This window comes from Brugia malayi (genome assembly GCF_000002995.4).
Source record: "Brugia malayi strain FR3 genome assembly, contig: Bm_v4_Chr4_scaffold_001, whole genome shotgun sequence".
Classification (NCBI taxonomy): Eukaryota; Metazoa; Nematoda; class Chromadorea; order Rhabditida; family Onchocercidae; genus Brugia; species Brugia malayi.
The window spans coordinates 10,974,905-10,998,974 of record NW_025062478.1 but is presented as its reverse complement, the minus strand read 5'-3'; the positions used below and the strand labels follow the sequence as shown (position 1 = coordinate 10,998,974).

General features: G+C 30.8%; 3 protein-coding genes across 3 annotated transcripts; 2 read left to right on the top strand and 1 right to left on the bottom strand.

The window, feature by feature from the left end:
* Positions 1-401: 401 nt before the first annotated feature.
* Positions 402-1,640, top strand: Bm11065 (Uncharacterized protein; the record flags this gene model as incomplete). The annotated part of the gene is made up of 5 exons (XM_043082410.1): positions 402-455; positions 691-851; positions 947-1,179; positions 1,290-1,459; positions 1,548-1,640. The coding sequence occupies 5 exons, from the start codon at positions 402-404 to the stop codon at positions 1,638-1,640; spliced, it is 711 nt and encodes a 236-aa protein (XP_042938344.1).
* Positions 1,641-17,633: 15,993 nt separating this feature from the next.
* Positions 17,634-19,897, top strand: Bm11067 (Uncharacterized protein; the record flags this gene model as incomplete). The annotated part of the gene is made up of 8 exons (XM_043082409.1): positions 17,634-17,687; positions 18,067-18,227; positions 18,326-18,558; positions 18,670-18,839; positions 18,949-19,023; positions 19,237-19,367; positions 19,497-19,608; positions 19,886-19,897. The coding sequence occupies 8 exons, from the start codon at positions 17,634-17,636 to the stop codon at positions 19,895-19,897; spliced, it is 948 nt and encodes a 315-aa protein (XP_042938343.1).
* A 1,546-nt stretch (positions 19,898-21,443) lies between these two features.
* Positions 21,444-23,129, bottom strand: Bma-mrps-35.1 (Uncharacterized protein; the record flags this gene model as incomplete). Its single annotated transcript, XM_043082408.1, has 5 exons — positions 21,444-21,610; positions 21,818-21,902; positions 22,073-22,222; positions 22,545-22,673; positions 22,962-23,129. 5 exons carry the CDS (start codon positions 23,127-23,129, stop codon positions 21,444-21,446), a joined length of 699 nt encoding a protein of 232 aa, XP_042938342.1.
* Between the last annotated feature and the right edge of the window lie 941 nt (positions 23,130-24,070).

Sequence of the window (24,070 nt, the reverse complement as noted above, 5' to 3'; positions counted from 1 at the left end):
TTTATTTTATATATTAATAGGAAGCATAGTAAAATACCGGAATAACGAAAATTCAAATTTCACCATCATCGATGTTATTAACCTAATTGCGTTGATAGAAGTATGAACATATCTTCAGGAAAACATTTCTTGTTTACAACGTCCCGTGTATTTCTTATTTAAGGGTAGAAATTTCCTAGTTACCCTTAAATTCAATTTCAAATTTAATATTTGAGAACATGCTTTCATTAATGAAAATAAGTAGTAATAATATATCTTTGATTTATCCTTTCCATCAATGTCTTATTCGATAGCACTCGTCGAATCATTGCCCATAATGGAATAGGCTTAACTTGCTTATCGAATTATGCTTAATCGTTAAAAGTAATAGTATTTTGGCAGATTCCTTCAAGTGCACCATAATGTCTGAGAATAGTGAGTTTGAAGACAATATTGCAATGGGCTGCATCGCTGCGGTTAGTATTTCACCAAATATATAATTGATTATTAAATTTGGTATAAATAAAAATAGAACCATCAGTCAGTCCCTTATTGAGGCACTGATATTTGATTCTGTAAAAATCCTAGGATCATAAACGTAAACACGGAATTTGAAGTTTATCATGTTACTAATGCCATAAAAATTGTAACCTTCTTATTTCAAATTCATAAAGTTGGTCGGTTTTATTACTTTAACAGAATGCATTATAGATATCGGTCTTCGGACTGATTAGCAATGGCTTGTCCTTTTATTTAACACGTACAAGATCACGTTTCCGTAATGCATTTGGAATTTTATGCAGTAGCTTTCTAATCTGTAATTTGCAAGCTATAATTGTTCTTCTCACGTGGTGTACCATTGTTCTAAGTCTGTAAGTTCTACTTATGAAAATGAAATTTTTTAATTTCTCATTATTTACGAAATTTTCTTCCGGTTTTTTGTTTTATTTGGAAAATTCCATTTGAGGAAGTCTCCAATATTATCGTCACCAGAACTGTTTTCCGTACGATTAGTTGGTGTTATTTTGAACGGAGCATGGTTTGGGTCGATTCTTATGCATTTTTTAACAGCCATCAATAGATTCTTTGCTTTCGTTTATGCGACAAGGTACAATCAGTTATGGTCAGAAACGAGGACTTTCAAAATTGCGATCATCTTTTGGACAATCTCAATGGTCTACTGCACCCATCATTTGTACGGTAAGCAATTGATTTGATCATATCTTTTGCTTGCAAGACATGCGTAACTTGCAGCATGCGCAACTTGCAACATGCAAAAATCCTTTGTCATTCCTTCATGAAAATTGCAGAAAATTGTTCGCTTCTATTTAATTATGGCTCGAAGTATCGTTGGTTACATCACACTTCTTACCATGGTCAGATATGTGCCAGAATTGATGCTATAGTATCAGTAGCTCTGATAGTAGCAATGGCATGCACTGATTTTATTACCTTACTCAAAATAATTGCATATCACAGAGTAAGTTAATTTCTGATAAAGAAATGTCTTAAGGAACTGATAAATCTGATATGCAGATTACAGACAACGATTATTTCTTGAACTTTAGACAATGCGAAGAAATACGACAGAGTCAACAACTGTTAGTGTTATTAATGAAAAAGAAGTATTGTTCTTCAAACAGGTAATAATGAGAAATTGAAAAAAAATGTTTATGAAAGAAGTGAGGAAAAGCTTGATTGCTGCAAGAGTTAGTCGATCAAGTTTAAATTCCGTTTAAAGCTTGAATTTTAAATTCCTTACTTCATATCATTTATATTAATATCACTCTTGAGTCATGCAAACTTGGCTTGCTTTACATCTCATGTGCTGTAACATACAATATTCCTTCATATTTATTGACCGATAAATGGATGCTATTCATATCAAGCACGATCGCACTACTTTTGGTGCATTCACTAGATGGGTAAGTTTTTTTCTGTTAAAATTATTTCCCAAAACCCTTGGTTTTATAAACTTACTAATTATTTGATTTGATGCAACAGTTCAGGTGGCATGTGTTGTGAATGTTGGATTGGATTGGTGTTGTGAATGGATTGAATTGGGTTGTTTTACTTGCACAATTGAGTCGAGTGCTTTATCTTGGGTAATTAAACCAAACAAGCAATCAGCAGTTTGACAATTTAGTGAGGAGGATGAGCTAAGCAACGGGGAGACTTCTGGAACAATCCTTCGGTTGAGTGGTAATTGCCCTTATATAGCATGATTTGAGGGTGGAGAGATAAAGCGATTGATACAATGGAAGCTAGGAGGAAGGCTATGGGAAAGATAGTTTTTGTAAACGGAATTAGATAACAAACAAAGGATTGGAAAGATGTGCATTAGATAATATGACAGATTAGCACGGGAATTTGTTAACACATTACCATCTATGAGTCATTAAAGAATTTGAATTACAATAAAACTTACAATAAATGATTAACATGATTTGCTTAAATATAAATACATTGATTTAAATTTGACCCTTTGCTAAATTCGATTGTTCGGTACAAAGATTATTTCTAGTGGAATTTCGAGCTTGTTCTCGACAGCATGTCTTCATACATTCAGTATCGATCGCTCAAAAGAAAATGTTCATTTTTCAGATTGATTTTTCTGGTTTTCAACCGGAAGCTTATTTGCAAAACAAATTTCGATGGAACATCAATAGCACCAGCTACAAATTTTCAAGTAAATCGACGAAGTGAATAGTTCTCATGCATTTTTTAAGTGACGGATTGGTTATTTCCACATGAAATTGCACATTTTTTTTTTCGGTTATAATCTTTTGCAAATTAATTTGGTTGTTTTAGCGATTAGCTAGGTGCGGTACATTTGTCGGTGGCTTTTCAAGCTTTGGGCTTTTCAAGACTAATCAAATATTATTTGATGTTTTGAAAGATTGTATGCATTGAAATAACTGATTTTGCTTTATACATTGTTCTAAGAGATCTATAAACATATTTCCATGAAATATCCCTTGTTTACAACACCGATGTATTTCTTATGTAAGGGCAAAAAATTCCCACTTAAATTCAATTTGAATTCTCACTAATGAAAATAAGTAGTGGTGATAATGTACCTTTGCCTTACCTCTTTTCATCTACTTCCTAGCTTCATTTTCCTAGCTTTGTTCAATAACACTTCTCGAACCATTAAGCGTGGTCAACAAGGCTAAATGATCAAATTTAACTAAATTTTTAACTTAATTGTATTTTTCGCCAATTTCTTCAAGTGTGCCATAATGGGTAAAAACAGTGAGCTTGAAGACGATATTGCAATAGCCTGCATTACTATGGTTGGTATTTTATCAACATAATTAATTAATTAATTGGTAGTTTTGGTTTAGATAATCATACGGAGATAAGAGCTGAAAACCAAGGACGATGCAAAGACAATTTTCTTTCCATTAGATACTAAAAAGGATGTAAGCTTTTTCAACGAGCATTGAAACGAGCAAGAATGTGCAAGTTGAAGCTCACGGATTACAGTCTGAATTCTATTCAAGAACAGTATTTTCCATCAATTTCACACTTTTATTTCAAATGCATCTTAGGTAGCGATTTTTGGATTACTCAGTAATGGAATGTCACTCTACATTACACTTACGGGTTCACGTTTTCGTAACGCATTTGGAATTTTATGCACAAGTTTCCTAATATGCAACTTGCAAGCTATATTTTCACTCTCCACATGGTGTATCATTGTTTTAACCGTGTAAGTTGCGCTTACTAACTGAATATTCTCCCTTTTCTTCTATCCTTAATATTCCTTTTATTTGGTTAACAAAACTTTTCTAGGAAATCTCACAAACTATCATTGCCAGAATTCTTCTTCACACGACCAGTGGGCATTTTTGTGAACGGACCATATTATGCATCGCTTTTTGTACACTTTTTCGTCGCTGTCAATCGATTTTGTGCTTTCGTTTATGCCACAAAATACAATCAGTTATGGTCGAAATCCAAGGCTATATTAGTTGGAGTTATGTCCTGGGTGGTCGGGACTACCATAAGCATGGCACATTTATACAGTAAGTTCATATATTATCACTCATATACCATCACTACTATAAGCATGGCACATTCATGTATTATCACTCATATACTATCACTACCATAAGCATGGCACATTTATACAGTAAGTTCATATATTATCCCTCATATACCATCACTACCATAAGCATGGCACATTTATACAGTAAGTTCATATATTATCACTCATATACCATCACTACTATAAGCATGGCACATTCATACAGTAAGCTCATGTATTATCACTCATATACTATCACTACCATAAGCATGGCACATTTATACAGTAAGTTCATATATTATCACTCATATACCATCACTACTATAAGCATGGCACATTCATACAGTAAGCTCGTATATTATCACTCATACTATTACTACCATAAGCATGGCACATTTATACAGTAAGCTCATATATTATCACTCATATACTATCACTACCATAAGCATGGCACATTTATACAGTAAGCTCGTATATTATCACTCATACTATTACTACCATAAGCATGGCACATTTATACAGTAAGCTCATATATTATCACTCATATATTATCACTTATATACTATCACTACCATATGCATGGCACATTTATACAGTAAGCTCATATATTATCACTCATATACTATCACTACCATAAGCATGGCACATTTATACAGTAAGCTCATATATTATCACTCATACTATTACTACCATAAGCATGGCACATTTATACAGTAAGCTCATATATTATCACTCATATACTATCACTCATATACCATCACTACTATAAGCATGGCACATTCATACAGTAAGCTCATATATTATCACTCATATACTATCACTACTATAAGCATGGCACATTTATACAGTAAGTTCATATATTATCACTCATATACCATCACTACTATAAGCATGGCACATTCACACAGTAAGCTCGTATATTATCACTCATATACTACCACTACCATAAGCATGGCACATTTATACAGTAAGCTCATATATTATCACTCATATACTATCACTCATATACCATCACTACTATAAGCATGGCACATTCATACAGTAAGCTCATATATTATCACTCATATACTATCATTACCATAAGCATGGCACATTTATACAGTAAGCTCATATATTATCACTCATATACCATCACTACTATAAGCATGGCACATTTATACAGTAAGTTCATATATTATCACTCATATACCATCACTACTATATGCATGGCACATTCATACAGTAAGCTCATATATTATCACTCATATACTATCATTACCATAAGCATGGCACATTTATACAGTAAGCTCATATACTATCACTCGTATACTATCACTACCATAAGCATGGCACATTTATACAGTAAGCTCATGTATTATCACTCATACTATTACTACCATAAGCATGGCGCATTTATACAGTAAGCTCATATATTATCACTCATATACCATCACTACCATAAGCATGGCACATTTATACAGTAAGCTCGTATATTATCACTCATACTATTACTACCATAAGCATGGCACATTTATACAGTAAGCTCATATATTACCACTCATATACCATCACTACTATAAGCATGGCACATTCATACAGTAAGCTCGTATATTATCACTCATACTATTACTACCATAAGCATGGCACATTTATACAGTAAGCTCATATATTACCACTCATATACCATCACTACTATAAGCATGGCACATTCATACAGTAAGCTCGTATATTATCACTCATACTATTACTACCATAAGCATGGCACATTTATACAGTAAGCTCATATATTATCACTCATATATTATCACTTATATACTATCACTACCATATGCATGGCACATTTATACAGTAAGCTCATATATTATCACTCATATACTATCACTACCATAAGCATGGCACATTTATACAGTAAGCTCATATATTATCACTCATACTATTACTACCATAAGCATGGCACATTTATACAGTAAGCTCATATATTATCACTCATATACTATCACTCATATACCATCACTACTATAAGCATGGCACATTCATACAGTAAGCTCATATATTATCACTCATATACTATCACTACCATAAGCATGGCACATTTATACAGTAAGTTCATATATTATCACTCATATACCATCACTACTATAAGCATGGCACATTCATACAGTAAGCTCGTATATTATCACTCATACTATTACTGCCATAAGCATGGCACATTTATACAGTAAGCTCATATATTATCACTCATATACCATCACTACTATAAGCATGGCACATTTATACAGTAAGTTCATATATTATCACTCATATACCATCACTACTATAAGCATGGCACATTCACACAGTAAGCTCGTATATTATCACTCATATACTACCACTACCATAAGCATGGCACATTTATACAGTAAGCTCATATATTATCACTCATATACTATCACTCATATACCATCACTACTATAAGCATGGCACATTCATACAGTAAGCTCATATATTATCACTCATATACTATCATTACCATAAGCATGGCACATTTATACAGTAAGCTCATATATTATCACTCATATACCATCACTACTATAAGCATGGCACATTTATACAGTAAGTTCATATATTATCACTCATATACCATCACTACTATATGCATGGCACATTCATACAGTAAGCTCATATATTATCACTCATATACTATCATTACCATAAGCATGGCACATTTATACAGTAAGCTCATATACTATCACTCGTATACTATCACTACCATAAGCATGGCACATTTATACAGTAAGCTCATGTATTATCACTCATACTATTACTACCATAAGCATGGCGCATTTATACAGTAAGCTCATATATTATCACTCATATACCATCACTACCATAAGCATGGCACATTTATACAGTAAGCTCGTATATTATCACTCATATACTATCACTACCATAAGCATGGCACATTTATACAGTAAGCTCGTATATTATCACTCATACTATTACTACCATAAGCATTATTTTGCTGATCGACTTGGAAAAATGAACGGACTTTTTCCGATTAATTCAAACCAAGCATTATCTGCAGCAATTCCGTTTCAGGACTCTTATTCGTTATTTATATGCATTACTTCCCAACAGGTTTTTCTAACATCCTTAAATGTTAATTTCAATTTAACCAAAAACTACGGTAGTTATTTGAACGAGAAAATTTTTTGAAGGCGATTGTTCACTTACATTTAATAAGAATTATTCCTATCGATTTTCTTATTCACGTTCTCTTGCTGGCAAAATATGTTCCAACACTGATGCTTCAATAACAGTGATAACAGTGACGTCAATGGCATGCTTCGATTTCACTACTTTGATTAAAATACTTGCATATCAGAGAGTAAGTTTACCTCTGCTGAATTAATAATCATTGCATGATAATAGCAGCAGTGATGGCATTTTCCTCATTTCTCATTTTTCTGAAAAAGAGGTTTTTTGAAGGTAATGCAATGTGCTAACTGTTATTATTTTCATTTGATGACTGCTTTAGAGAATACGAGCAAATACCACTATATCAACGAGTGAAGCAGTCAGAGCACGAGGTATCTTGTTCTTTAGACAGGTAATGAGCAGAATTTCAAATTATTATTAGAACTACACTGAAGGCTACTTAGAAATGACCATTAAAGGTTACAAAACTGAGCGATAGATTCAGCGTGCTTTCTTCGAGAATTGCAAGCAATACGAACAAACAAATGCCAATGTTATGCAATACTTTTAAATTATTGTCATTGCAGTCATGCATACTTGGAGTAATTTATATATCGTATACTTTTATATTGATTATCCATCCATTTGTGTTCACTAATAAGTGGGTGCTATTTGTGTCGACCACTATATCATGGATTCTGGTGCAATCATTGGATGGGTAAGTGGTCCTTCATTATTTTGCCACCAAGAGCACCTATTATTAGTGATGTTATTTTGAAACTTTTTGATAAAATGCAGTCAGAAAGTAACTCTGAGGAGCTCTGCACTGATATGTCAACCTCATATGACAATTTAGTGACACATTAGTGTTTCTAGAATGACTTTCCTGTTGTTTAACCACAACCTTATCTGCAAAAAAAATTCCGGTACAACAGTGACAACAGCGCCAGTCACAAATTGGATGCAAACTGCTACAAGACAATGAATTGAACAGATTTGATAGCTTTATATGTTGAATCGATTATTCTTATATGAAATAGGTAATTTTTGATACTCAAATGTCAGTGTGAAATGTATTAATATAAGTAACATTTTAGCAATTAAATTAGCATTCGAATTCATATTTCTTTGATTGACAATTAAAAAATTGTTGACTAGCTGTGCTTGATGCATCAGTGATAAAAGTTTAATTTTTCTATCCAACGTAATATGTGATAAGGTTTCCATATCACTTAATTCACCGACTTTTATCACCAGCAAATAGGTTATCTCTGCACTTTTACTTTTTTTAATCAAAAGAAATTTAAGTGAGTTGAAATTAGTAGCGTAACAAATCACAATTGAAACTTAGTAAAAAAAGAAAAAGTAACATGAACAACCTTTATGGAAGCTCCTAAAAATGTCCCTTCTTTTCTTCCTCCTCCTTTTTAACTCTCGGAATATTAGGGTCTGACTCTCTTAAGTTTATCCACATTTAATTTTTTTTGGCCTGCAACTCTAATGTACCTTTGATGTTCTTCGCATAGATGTTTGAAAGTTACAATGAAAGACATAATTAATCCATTATAGGATGGATGTGAGATAATAAGAACAAAAATATGATCACAAAAAAACTTTGAGCATCTGAAAAATCAAACTCTACAGGGATCAGAAATTGACTTTTTCTCGTTCCTGAATTGCTTTTTTTGCATTTCCTCTGCGTTGCAACATTTCATCTCGAATCTCGCAGGTCACTATATTTAATTCTTCTGCCACTTTCATCGTGTTTTGCAATTTCATCTAAAGTATATCACGTTCTGCTTTCGGAATAAGGAATGAATAAAATATTCTTATTCGAATACGCTACTGCCACTTTCAAGTGACAAGAAGTTCAACAATAAAAATATATATATAAAAGATTCAAATGCAATATTTCATACAATATTCATTTTTAAAATTCAATATTTAATCTATTTAACCACATTATTTATTACCAAAATCATTTAAATAGAGATAGCTCATATGTTCAAAAGAAGAAAAATTTTTTTTGCCACTAATTTAAGCAATAATACGAAAAACCTAGTCAATAAAAAAGACTGTCCAGAAAATTCGAACAGAATACTTGGCTATAGTATGAAAATAGCAAGAAATCCAAAAGAATTGAATAAGGAAAAGACATATTTGTGTTGTTCTGTTAAATATTGAGACCATGAATGAGAAACCTAGCTGAAGTAAGTTTTAACAGAACTATAAGATACACACACTATTACTCTTTTCTAGGATTTTTCTTTTTTCCAAAGTTTCTCTTTGTTTCATTTAATCTGAAAATTTCAATTTTAGAATTTGCAGCAAATTATTTTCATCAACAACTTTTCTCGTATCATTTATAGATTTATTAGTGAATGGGAGCAGTTTGGAATGTTTTCAGTGGATATTCACCAAAACCTTAGAGATTTATTAAAAGTACTAATTCAAATGCGAGATATATTGACGATCTCTAAGATAAGTAAGAATTTGTTAAATAAATAATAGAGATAATTTTGTTGATTTTCTGATTTTCTTTTAATACTGCGAGACAGGCTGATTGTGTTTCTTAACATTGGATAATTTTCTCTTACTCTAAATCCTGCAAGATGTTAAAATGAACATCTTGCAAGGAGCAACAATTTGCATACATTTGGAATGATTTTTTGAGTAAGTAATAATGTAATAATAATGATGGATATAAGACTGATTTCTATAATTATCTTTACGATTACGTATTCGCAATCCGTTCTATGCAGGATCAGTTATCATGTTCAGGCTTAATTTCATATTTCTATCGAGAACAATCGCAATAATTCTGACTGACGCTAACATTGTAAGAATCATTTATTAATTTTTCAACCGGATCCGGTGAATGTGAATCATATCATTTGTTAATTAGTTCGTTGTATGAATCATTGATTCAAAAGGAAAATATCGTATTTGATTTATTTTCTCCAAAGTTTGACCTATTGAACTATCTTTATTTCCTTATATATATCATTACGTTGGATTTTTTATGAATGTTTTGAATATTCAATGTGACTAACTTCATAATTCATTTAGACATTTGAAGGATGTAAATATTGTCATCTGAGTTAAATTCAATGGACTAAAAGATTATTTGCAATTTTTAGCTCATCGTATTGATTTTCTACTGTCAGAAATCTCTTTTTTCTTGTGGAACGAAGGTATCAGCTTTATACATCGATAAGTTGAAGCAATTTCCATAGTGGTGCAATTCATATTGTCTTTTTGCTGTTGTGAATATCAATCAATTCGTGTAGAAATAATTAAAATTCAGGAAGTGCATTACTTGCTTGAAAAAGGATACAAACTGAACATTTTTGCCCGGATGGATATGTAAATTGTATGGAGATTTGAAGATATAAATATCGCCATCTGAGTTAAATTCAATGTACTAAAAGATATTTGCATTTCTGTTATTAATGGAAAGAAATTTTGTCAACTAAGTGTTAATGAGTTTAAATGTTAACTGGCAATTTCTCATATTGACAACATTGCGTGGAAATTTCTCTCTAGGCAAATTAGTTTAATGAAAGAATGATATTCGACAAAAACTTTCAGTAAAATTTTTTAAATTTTGAGATTGAAAAAAATTTATGTCTCGTGTTTAAATACAGAAAAAAAAAAAAAAAACTGAGGAATGTACCTTAATTCAATAGAGCAGCGATTTCCAGATTCTAAATGACAGCTGAATGAATTTTCATGAAATGATTCGACGCAAATAAAATATGTGGAAGTTGGAAAGAAAGTTTAAAAAAAAAGAATGGCTTGTTATTATTATTTTTTTAAAATGTGATGAAAACAGCCGATTTTCTCAATTATGACTCAAATTTTGGTATCAGCAAAATTCGTTTTTATAGTTTGATGGTTGAAAAAGAGGAAGAAAGAGTTGTGAAGTAGAAATGATACGATTAATTTGAATGGAAATAAATAGGCAAAGTGAAAGGTTCGGTTTACAAAGATAGTTGAGAGTAAGATTTCAAATGTAATTGGTTACAATACTATGTTCTTCGTTAGTAAGTGTATATATCATTGCCTTTGACCGTTGAAATTTTGATCGATTCGAAGTGATGTACTCAGCATAATGGGATTTGTTGTTCGTTGTTTTCTTTCAATTACGCTTTTTTATTGATTGTTAAAATTCATAAATTTCGCTGAATGCCTTTTTCTTTTCTATTTATCCCACCGAATATTATTATGTTAGCATAAGAAGCACGAGCAATTCTATCATCACGTCGGTAAAGATGGATTTTTCTCGACAAAACTGCAATCATCTGATTCAAAAATACTTTCATATCGAAACACTCATTTGATTACATCTTGAATTTTCTGTGAATATCGATATTTTGCAGAAATCTAATCAAAAACATTGAATGTTTCTGATAATTGATAACTGTTACCATTGTGTTACATTAACCTGAAGCTCAGACAAACAACTGTGATTCAAACATTGTTGAGATAGAAAACTTTCACTCAAATTCGAAAATGACATTAACACTTATTTCGACTTATGCTAAGATATTCTACCATTAGAATTTTAATTAAAAAATAAGTCAGTGTACGTATTTAGCAAATGCACTCAATAATCTGTAATTTCAATTTTGAAAATTATTTTTGTCTTCCTAAATGCCTAATTTATGACAAATAATTGATTTCAATTGTATATGCCTTGTATTACTTGCAAAAAGCTTCAGTTTTGGGAAGTTTTTTCGGGCAGTTTTTTGAATGAAATGAAGATGTTTAATCTTCAAAGAGGATATTGTGAAAGAACAATTATATTTAAAATAGCAATTATAAAAGTAAATAAAAGGAGTTGAGCAAATAGAAGTATATTTTGCTTGTCAGCATAGTGGAAATAGTTCAACAAATTAGCTTCATGGTTTAATTACAAACTTTCTAATGTTATTATTCAAGAAAGAAAATATGCTAAATGTCAAACTGCCGAATTTTCTAAATTTAATTCCTCTTTAAATTCTCATTTATATGTATATTAGTACCATTAATTTACTCGGATGAATTAGCAACGGTTAAGAGGAACATACAACAATAAGCAAATGATTCCTAATGAAGCAAAGCAGTGTGTAAGCTAAATTTAATCAAATGGAAACGTTTTAATAAATTGAAAGATTAAAATTGAATGCCAAGCCGTTACATTATGAAAAATCATCAAATAAAAAGATGTTTTCAGTGGATATTCACCAAAACCTTAGAGATTTATTAAAAGTACTAATTCAAATGCGAGATATATTGACGATCTCTAAGATAAGTAAGAATTTGTTAAATAAATAATAGAGATAATTTTGTTGATTTTCTGATTTTCTTTTAATACTGCGAGACAGGCTGATTGTGTTTCTTAACATTGGATAATTTTCTCTTACTCTAAATCCTGCAAGATGTTAAAATGAACATCTTGCAAGGAGCAACAATTTGCATACATTTGGAATGATTTTTTGAGTAAGTAATAATGTAATAATAATGATGGATATAAGACTGATTTCTAGAATGATTTTTCATAAAAGTGAATTGTTGCTGAATGATGCATATTATATCAGTACAGGAATGCCGGATACTAAAATATGTTTCGGAAAGGCACTAAAGGATGCTTAGAAGTGAAGTAATTTTGCGATTTATATAGCGACCGACCATTCGTCGCAATGAAAATTATCATAAGGAGCTGAGCATGGTGTCATTGCAGTACTCAACCAATAATATAATACTGCCAATTTGATATAAAAGTATTCAAGCACTATAACTCCAACAAATTCAGTGATCTTTACTGCTTCACATGTTTATGGAATGATACTTTTGCCTTTTGAATGATGTCAATTGATTAGTTCATGTCAATAAGTTTATTTTGAACTTCTCTCTCTCTCTCTCTCTCAAATAGCAAATTCCAAAAAAGGATGCATAACATATATTACTTAATGTATTGCAATCTCTGCTATTAATATATCTCTTTGAGTTCGTTTGAATGGGATACTTTCCTAATAACAAACACAGTATGAGTATCAAAAACGGTTTGACAAAATGTGATCCATAATTAAACTGAAAATTGCATTGTCGATGATATAATCGCTAATTTGCTACTTAGTTATAATTTAGTAGTATTATCGTATCAGCAAAAAGTTTTACTAAATAAATGATTGTTTCAATTTTTGCGAGCTAATTGATTGGTTGTTTTCAAAGAAGATCAAACAGCGCTTTTATGTCTTACAACGATAAATCTTTCCTCTTAATTTTTTGCACTCTAAAAAAAAATCACAACAATAACATTAGTGTTATACTCGTTTGTTTCTGACAACACTGAAGTCAAAAAGCAGAATTAAAAAAGATGCCAAAATATCACAGAAGTAGGAAATAAAAATGTTTAACTTTACGAAGGAATTAATTTTTCAGGAAGAAATGCAAAGAAATAATCCAATTATAGACATGAAAATTGGATGCCACAAATGTTTTTTTTTTTTTAGTGCGAAATTTTTCAAATTTGTCCAAGAAGAATTGAACAGTAATTATCTCTGTTTGAGCTATTCAGCAATGTTTTTCCGTTCCATGCAGCACTTACGAGGAGGTCAAAACTATCCTACGTCTCATCTGGAACTTTATGCACTATGTAACTTGAAGACTGTAATTATAATTTCTATATGGCGCGCCATCGTCTTTTGCGTAAAATTTGGCTTGTAAAATCAGTTTATTTTAGTGGTAGTATTTTCCGCATTTATTATGTTAGAAACTCAGCCTCTTCTTTCCGCACGGAATAATAAGCGTTTTAGTGCAGGAAGTGTAGATCGGATCAGTTGCTGTGCATTCCGATAAGATAGAAGCAATTATGATCGAATTGAGCCATTGGAATTATCTCATAGACAACTGGAATTTTCTTGTGTATGCTACATTTATATAGTAAGTTTGTTACAACAAAGCATTGAACAACCTAATAATGTAAGATAATAGTGACATTTTTAAATGAGAGCTAATTTACAAGTAAACATTAAATTTACATTAATAAAATTTTAAACTATATTTTTTCCTTTCAAAATTCTTTCATTTCTATGATAAAATATTTTGTGTTAATATTAACACTGTAATATCAGTAAGAATAATAGCGACAATGACTTCCACTAGTTTCACTATCTTAGTCAGAATTGCATATCGTAGGGTAAATTTATTTTTCGGAAATGACTGAGTCATTGTAAATGACTGGATCAGTAATAAGGCCAGTTTGAAAATATTTCCTTTCAAGCGTTTGTTTTTTTTTTTTTTTTTTTTTTTTTTTTTGTTTTTTTTCATTCTTGGAAGTATGAAGAAATAAAGTTATCTCCACTGATAGCATTATCAAAGAATAAGACACATTCTTTTCTTCAAACGGCAATTTAGTAAAATAATTGATTGCATTGATAACCAGAATCGCTATAATGAATCCATACATGTCACATTTAAATTTGAGGATTACAAATTGCTTTCACTAGGTATTATTAATTTTGAATTGAAATGCACAGTGTGCCAAAATAACAAATTAATTATCTTTACGATTACGTATTCGCAATCCGTTCTATGCAGGATCAGTTATCATGTTCAGGCTTAATTTCATATTTCTATCGAGAACAATCGCAATAATTCTGACTGACGCTAACATTGTAAGAATCATTTATTAATTTTTCAACCGGATCCGGTGAATGTGAATCATATCATTTGTTAATTAGTTCGTTGTATGAATCATTGATTCAAAAGGAAAATATCGTATTTGATTTATTTTCTCCAAAGTTTGACCTATTGAACTATCTTTATTTCCTTATATATATCATTACGTTGGATTTTTTATGAATGTTTTGAATATTCAATGTGACTAACTTCATAATTCATTTAGACATTTGAAGGATGTAAATATTGTCATCTGAGTTAAATTCAATGGACTAAAAGATTATTTGCAATTTTTAGCTCATCGTATTGATTTTCTACTGTCAGAAATCTCTTTTTTCTTGTGGAACGAAGGTATCAGCTTTATACATCGATAAGTTGAAGCAATTTCCATAGTGGTGCAATTCATATTGTCTTTTTGCTGTTGTGAATATCAATCAATTCGTGTAGAAATAATTAAAATTCAGGAAGTGCATTACTTGCTTGAAAAAGGATACAAACTGAACATTTTTGCCCGGATGGATATGTAAATTGTATGGAGATTTGAAGATATAAATATCGCCATCTGAGTTAAATTCAATGTACTAAAAGATATTTGCATTTCTGTTATTAATGGAAAGAAATTTTGTCAACTAAGTGTTAATGAGTTTAAATGTTAACTGGCAATTTCTCATATTGACAACATTGCGTGGAAATTTCTCTCTAGGCAAATTAGTTTAATGAAAGAATGATATTCGACAAAAACTTTCAGTAAAATTTTTTAAATTTTGAGATTGAAAAAAATTTATGTCTCGTGTTTAAATACAGAAAAAAAAAAAAAAAACTGAGGAATGTACCTTAATTCAATAGAGCAGCGATTTCCAGATTCTAAATGACAGCTGAATGAATTTTCATGAAATGATTCGACGCAAATAAAATATGTGGAAGTTGGAAAGAAAGTTTAAAAAAAAGAATGGCTTGTTATTATTATTTTTTTAAAATGTGATGAAAACAGCCGATTTTCTCAATTATGACTCAAATTTTGGTATCAGCAAAATTCGTTTTTATAGTTTGATGGTTGAAAAAGAGGAAGAAAGAGTTGTGAAGTAGAAATGATACGATTAATTTGAATGGAAATAAATAGGCAAAGTGAAAGGTTCGGTTTACAAAGATAGTTGAGAGTAAGATTTCAAATGTAATTGGTTACAATACTATGTTCTTCGTTAGTAAGTGTATATATCATTGCCTTTGACCGTTGAAATTTTGATCGATTCGAAGTGATGTACTCAGCATAATGGGATTTGTTGTTCGTTGTTTTCTTTCAATTACGCTTTTTTATTGATTGTTAAAATTCATAAATTTCGCTGAATGCCTTTTTCTTTTCTATTTATCCCACCGAATATTATTATGTTAGCATAAGAAGCACGAGCAATTCTATCATCACGTCGGTAAAGATGGATTTTTCTCGACAAAACTGCAATCATCTGATTCAAAAATACTTTCATATCGAAACACTCATTTGATTACATCTTGAATTTTCTGTGAATATCGATATTTTGCAGAAATCTAATCAAAAACATTGAATGTTTCTGATAATTGATAACTGTTACCATTGTGTTACATTAACCTGAAGCTCAGACAAACAACTGTGATTCAAACATTGTTGAGATAGAAAACTTTCACTCAAATTCGAAAATGACATTAACACTTATTTCGACTTATGCTAAGATATTCTACCATTAGAATTTTAATTAAAAAATAAGTCAGTGTACGTATTTAGCAAATGCACTCAATAATCTGTAATTTCAATTTTGAAAATTATTTTTGTCTTCCTAAATGCCTAATTTATGACAAATAATTGATTTCAATTGTATATGCCTTGTATTACTTGCAAAAAGCTTCAGTTTTGGGAAGTTTTTTCGGGCAGTTTTTTGAATGAAATGAAGATGTTTAATCTTCAAAGAGGATATTGTGAAAGAACAATTATATTTAAAATAGCAATTATAAAAGTAAATAAAAGGAGTTGAGCAAATAGAAGTATATTTTGCTTGTCAGCATAGTGGAAATAGTTCAACAAATTAGCTTCATGGTTTAATTACAAACTTTCTAATGTTATTATTCAAGAAAGAAAATATGCTAAATGTCAAACTGCCGAATTTTCTAAATTTAATTCCTCTTTAAATTCTCATTTATATGTATATTAGTACCATTAATTTACTCGGATGAATTAGCAACGGTTAAGAGGAACATACAACAATAAGCAAATGATTCCTAATGAAGCAAAGCAGTGTGTAAGCTAAATTTAATCAAATGGAAACGTTTTAATAAATTGAAAGATTAAAATTGAATGCCAAGCCGTTACATTATGAAAAATCATCAAATAAAAAGAGAAATTCTGAAAGTTCAAAATACTATTAGCATCCTCCTTCATCTTTCATTTCCTCTCTCTTAGCATCAATTTATGATCGTCATTAATGGTTGTATGCAGTATTTTCATTCATCATTTCTTTGGCTCTTTAATAAATAAAAATATGATACTCTGTTCTACGATGAATTTATATTAGAAAATGTAATAAACTTTTTTCCTCCCACAAATATTCGATTAAAATCAATTTTTAATTAAATCTTTCATGACAGGCAAACTACAATGAATATTTTTTATTTCCTCCTACTTCATCTATTTCATTTATTTTATTCCTTCTTGCCTTATTGAGTAAATACTTGTCGGATCATTATCTACTGCAAGAAATTAAATGGTCTCATCCAATTTAACATAATTCTTAATTAGAGTTGATTTTTGACTGATTTCTTCGAGTGCGCCATCATGTCTGAAGGCAATCGTATTGAAGATTACATAGCGGCGACAACTGTCGCATTGGTTAGTATCTATGGAATGAATTTTTTTGTACTTAATATTATTTATATTAACGCTGTCAACAATCATTTGTGTGTGTGTGTGTGTGTGTGTTGAAATCACAGTGATGTAATTGACGAAATGTTTTAAAAAATCTGTTATGCATCAATTAAAGTAACAATAAAAACAGACAGATGCATCCGAAGTGTGACAGTTCCGCAAATGACTGTATTCGTTGTTTTGATTAGATGAATAGAAGAATGCAAATACTTTAAATTTAAAAAAAGAAAGAAAAAAAACGAAATTCCGAGAATTGCAGTAGTTTCTTGTTAATACATAACTCTACTTAACATCTTATTATATTAAAGTAAAATGAAATCAAATTTACAACAATGCATCATAGATATCGATCTTTGGACTGATTAGCAATGGCATATCCCTATACTTAACACGTACAAGATCACGTTTCCGTAATGCGTTTGGAGTTTTATGCAGTAGTTTCCTGATCTGTAACTTGCAAGCTATATTTGTTCACTTCACGTGGTGTACCATGGTTCTAAGTCTGTAAGTTCTACTTATGAAAATGAAGAAATTTTTTAATTTCTCATTATTTACGAAATTTTCTTCCGGTTTTTTGTTTTATTTGGAAAATTCCATTTGAGGAAGTCTCCAATATTATCGTCACCAGAACTGTTTTCCGTACGATTAGTTGGTGTTATTTTGAACGGAGCATGGTTTGGGTCGATTCTTATGCATTTTTTAACAGCCATCAATAGATTCTTTGCTTTCGTTTATGCGACAAGGTACAATCAGTTATGGTCAGAAGCGAGGACTTTCAAAATTGCGATCATCTTTTGGACAATCTCAATGGTCTACTGCACCCATCATTTGTACGGTAAGCAATTGATTTGATCATATCTTTTGCTTGCAAGAGCATGCGTAACTTGCAGCATGCGCAACTTGCAACATGCAAAAACCCTTTGTCATTCCTTCATGAAAATTGCAGAAGACTGTTCGCTTCTATTTAATTCTGGCTCGAAGTATCGTTGGTTACATCACAATTCTTATCATGGTCAGATATGTGCCAGAATTGATGGTATAGTATCAGTAGCTCTGATAGTAGCAATGGCATGCACTGATTTTATTACTTTACTCAAAATAATTGCATATCGCAGAGTAAGTTAATTTTTTCTGATAAGCAAATACTTTAGGAACTAATTGCATATTTCTTTTATCAAAATATGATATGCAAATTACACGGCAATGATTATTTCTCGAATTTTAGACAATGCGAAGAAATACGACAGAGTCAACAACTGTTAGTGTTATCAATGAAAAAGAAATATTGTTCTTCAAACAGGTAATCATGAGAAATTCAAGCATTTTTGAAGAAAATTGTTTATGAAAAGAGGAAGGAAAAGCTCAAATAGCTTTTAATTACTTTTGTTAAAATCAGTTGATAAATCCCATACCTGCTAATGTGTTCTTTCGAGAGTTGCGTGATTTACCTGTCAAGTTTCATGAAGTTAGATTCTAAAAATGTGTAATTAAATCGCACATTACCCTTTTGCAGTCATGCAAACTTAGTTTGCTTTATATCTCATCTGCTGTTACATTCAACCTTTCTTCATATTTCTTCACAGATAAGTGGATAATGTTCATATCAAATACAATAATATGGAATCTAGTGCATTCGATGGATGGGTAAGTTCCTTTCTAACAGAACTGTGTTTGGGAACCTTTTTACCCTCCTCAGTTTACCAATCACTTAATTTGTTTCAACAGATCGAATAGCGCATGTCTTCATATATCGCTCAGAAGTTCATATTCCAGATTAACCTTCCTACTTTTCAACCGGAAGCTTATCCATAAATCAAATTCCGGTGGAACATCAATAGCACCAGCTGCAAACTTAAATTTATTTCAGAGCAGACAAAGCAATAAAGTAAATATTTCTCTTGCATTATAGGATTAGTTATTTTCACACGAAATCACACATTCTTTTTTTGATTGAAACCTTTTGCAAATTAATTTAATTAGTGTTTTGCGATTCATTACGTTTGATCAAGGCTTTTCCATATCACTGTCAAAGTCTACTTCTGATAAGAGATTTTTTCAACAATACATAATGTTATCACCACTTTTCATCCATGTTTCTTTCTTACTGCAATTTCAGATCTGTCATGCACTTCACTTTGCATTGACTTTTTCTTTGCTTTCAGGCAATGCGATGAAATGCGATACATTTCTTGATAGCTTTTCCTCAAAGCTTTTCCTATTCCCAACTTTCTCTTAATTTTGCTGATTAATAAGAAACTGTCTTGCTAACAGTGATATTTGATTTGTATGAAATCCCAGTTGTGCTGCCTTCAGTTTCAATATGTTAACCTCGCATCTTTCCCCAACATTAATTCTTCTCCATATTTTTGCTTTTTCTCTTTTTTTGCACCTTTATCCTTCACCTTTACTTTTTTACCATTATCCATTACTCTTTTCTCGTTGACACAAAAAAATGTTGTTATCACTGGCATTCAGTGAATCTTAGGTTATGAAAGTAAGTTGCACTTTGAACAAAAATACTAATTTTGTAAACTATAAATTTGTCTACTGATCTCGAGAATGTCAGAAAAGATGACAGAAAGTTGTGATAGTTAGAAGAAAGGAATGATGAAATGGTATACTTTAGAAATTTCCACAAAAGTATTTACAAAGTAATATATTTTATCATATTGAATGAAAACCTGTTATTGAGCAAATTATCCCTAAAATATGTTTCAGTTATTATATTAATTGAAATATATGTCATATTACTTGAAAAGAATGCTGGGAGTATAATTAGTAATAATTACTAAAATAATTGTAGTTTTCATCTTATACCTTCGATATTGAAATTAAAATCAGCAATAAAATATGTTCATTTCGTGCAGTTTTTAAAGGATTTCCCATTTTTCGTTTAATTAGTTAGTTAGTTTAACACACATAAAATTCTAACAAATATGAATTTTTACTTGAGTTTTTCTATTATTTAAACTTTAAGTTTAAGTAATAGAGAAAGTCGAAAAAAATCATAATTTATAGATTTATTCATACATAATTAAATGGTTAAAAATAGAAAGTACTATTTAACATATAAATGAAATTTTCAAAAGGAAAGAAAAGAAAGAGAAAGGAAACGGTTAGGATTAAAAAGGATTGAGATAGTGTGGATTAGTAAAAAGATAATAGTAGAGCACATACTACAGAATGCGAATATTTCAGGGAATTAAAATGCATTGTGTTATGCATTTTATCGGAAATGAAATTGTTGAATTTTTAGAAATTTATTTTTAATAGAATTCGTTCGAGAATTGAATTTCGTGTTTACAATTTTTTCTCTGAAATATTTTGTAATAACTAATCATTTCAATTGTTAGCTAACTTCATTTATTTTCATTATCATCAATTGTCACATGCAATATTGCAAATTTAGGAGATAAGAAAAAAAGGAAAAATTATTTTTCATTACGACTGATCCATTTATCACAAAGATGATATGACTGATCCATTTATCACAAAGATGATATGACTGATCCATTTATCACAAAGATGATATGACTGATCCATTTATCACAAAGATGATATGACTGATCCATTCATCACAAAGATGATATGACTGATCCATTTACCACAAAGATGATATGACTGATCCATTTATCACAAAGATGATATGACTGATCCATTTATCACAAAGATGATATGACTGATCCATTTACCACAAAGATGATATGACTGATCCATTTATCACAAAGATGATATGACTGATCCATTTATCACAAAGATGATATGACTGATCCATTTATCACAAAGATGATAGTTACGAATCTGAGACTTACAATTTTGCAAAAGTTTCAGCATAACTTTATGACGTGCATTATCATCCAATTTTTCTGGCCATTTTGTACAAAATTCTAAAATGTAAAAAATAAAGTTAAGATAAGACATGGTGCAAATTATTGATAAGTGAAAAATCAAATATCCCAAAACATATTAATATAATACTGGACTCATAAAAACTTTGGTATTGATAATATTTCATGGATCATTCACTGACAATTATTACTCCATGAAACATCTATGCTTATATTTGTAAAAATTAATAGTAAAAGCAAACGAACTTTTAATTGCATTACAATGCCTTTCAATAGCTGCTGGAGTAAGATGAAGAAAATTTGGTATTTTGACCAATTCTAAATTACCTTCCTGGAAATAACTTCAAGGAAAAATGAAAAAAAAAAAAAAAAAAAGCTTTTGGACAAATCACATTTGTGAATAACTGGCTTTATGCTAAAATACGTTTTATACTTAATACGAGCCTTCACATAGAAACACTATTAAGTACACTAAACAAAAACATCAAAAAATTAAAATACCGTTTTAAAAGGTGCTCTCCTTTCTGGATGCCTCCTAGCACCCATCCGAATTGGAAGTGGTACCACAGAGGATCGAAATGAACGTGCTACTGGCCAAACACTTGGCCAATCTTGTTCGGTACTCATTTCCTCTTTTCGTGGCCGACGAACCTAAAATTCAGGTCTCGATTATACTGCATAAAAAAAAGATCTAATGGTGAATGTTAAGATTTAGGAGAGATATACAGTAAAACAAAAACTTCAATTTTCAACACCAACCTGGAAAGATGGTGGTCTGCATTGAATCTCATTGAAAAACAAACACAATAATTCTTTGCTTAATTAATATAATCGAAACTTTGTCATCAAATCAATATCTACGTACTTCACTAGAACACTGCATTACATCACCAACCTGTTGAATTCTTGTTATTCAAACTTCAGAAGTAAACAGAAACACAATGTAAGTTCTGGCAACATATTACAAACTAACCATCATTCGTTGAAATATATCACCACGTGGTAAACTTTGCACTTTCATTTGGCCTGTTTCCCTTTCGATGTTTAACTGCATGCGTAATTTGCGTTTTGGATATAAAAATACTGGACGAAACGGCTCACCCTATTAAAATATTAAAATGTTATGTAACAATTATTTTTGTTTATACCGCAATGAAAATAGTTAAGACTTACCAACTCTGCTTAAATTTAAAAACACAATTCCCAACAGGAAACTTCTTTTACGTATATCATTAATTTGACAGATTAGCCATACTATTAAGTATTATTTATAGTGTCAGACATTAATCCACAAGCTTTCTTCCAATTCACTCTCAATTAATTCCAGCAAAAAATTCAAAGAAAGTAAACTGATGAAACAAGATTAGAACGAGTATTAAACATTTATTACTTTACTGTCTCGTTCTTCACTCAAAATTCGTTTCTGTTCTTCTTCACTATCATTAGGGTTGATTCCGGAAACAGCTTGTTTCATTTTTTCAGCTAACGTTGATTGCAAACGACATGTGCTTGTATCCGGTCGTGTGCAAATTCGTGTGCAAATTCGAAGAGTTAACATCTCTTTTAATCTAGAAGCTGAAATTATAAAACACTGATACAAATGCTTGCAAATCGAAATTGACCTGAATTTACACTAATATTTCCACCGTATCAAAACTGTTAACAAACAATTGAGCCACTGTATCAAACAGAAAATTAGCAATTTATTTTTAAAAGATATTCTATTTAGCAAGCAACAAACAATAGAAAGGAAGAAAAAAGGAAGGATTTGGGAGAGAGTACATGTTTTGAAGAGCCTGCGAGAGATTAATAAGACCAACGAAATAGAGTGCGGTATTGCACAATTCAATAGTTTGCAGAGTGAAAGAGTGAATCGTTTTGATAGCAATAGCAATAGGTTCGCACGCTAATTACGATTTGCTGAGGGAATTGCGCTTCAGGCGGTAGTGGTTGTGTACTGGTCGAGGTGCAATGTTACGCTACGTGGAGACGGAGACGTTGCGCTACGTGGAGACGTGGCGTTGAAGAAGTGCTATTAGTATCGATTTGTTATTGAGGTTTCTTTGATTCGAACTGAGAGAATTATCAGTGACTAAAATTGATTATCAGCAGACTGGGTATTGTTGAAAAAAAAGAGTTAAAATGTGAACAGATTAATGTAAAAAGATGAAAAGAACTGACTGTGATTATATTTTCAATTTAATTCTAATTTGAAGTGCGATGGGCTTTCTATTTTATAATATTTAAATGATTAGTTAAATTAGCTTTCTTCAGTAATATACTTGTTTACCCTTTTCCCTTTTATTTGTTAATTAAATTGGTTTTGAATCAAACCAACCAACCATTTCTCGTGCTTCATTTAAATGATGGAACTTATTCACTGTAATATATTCCATTGGTCTAATGAAGAAGAAAAGAATTCATTCATCATTTTTCTTCTTCCAAAAGAAAAAAAGTAAATAAAATAATGTATGTGAAGACAAGAACCATTGTTAGCAT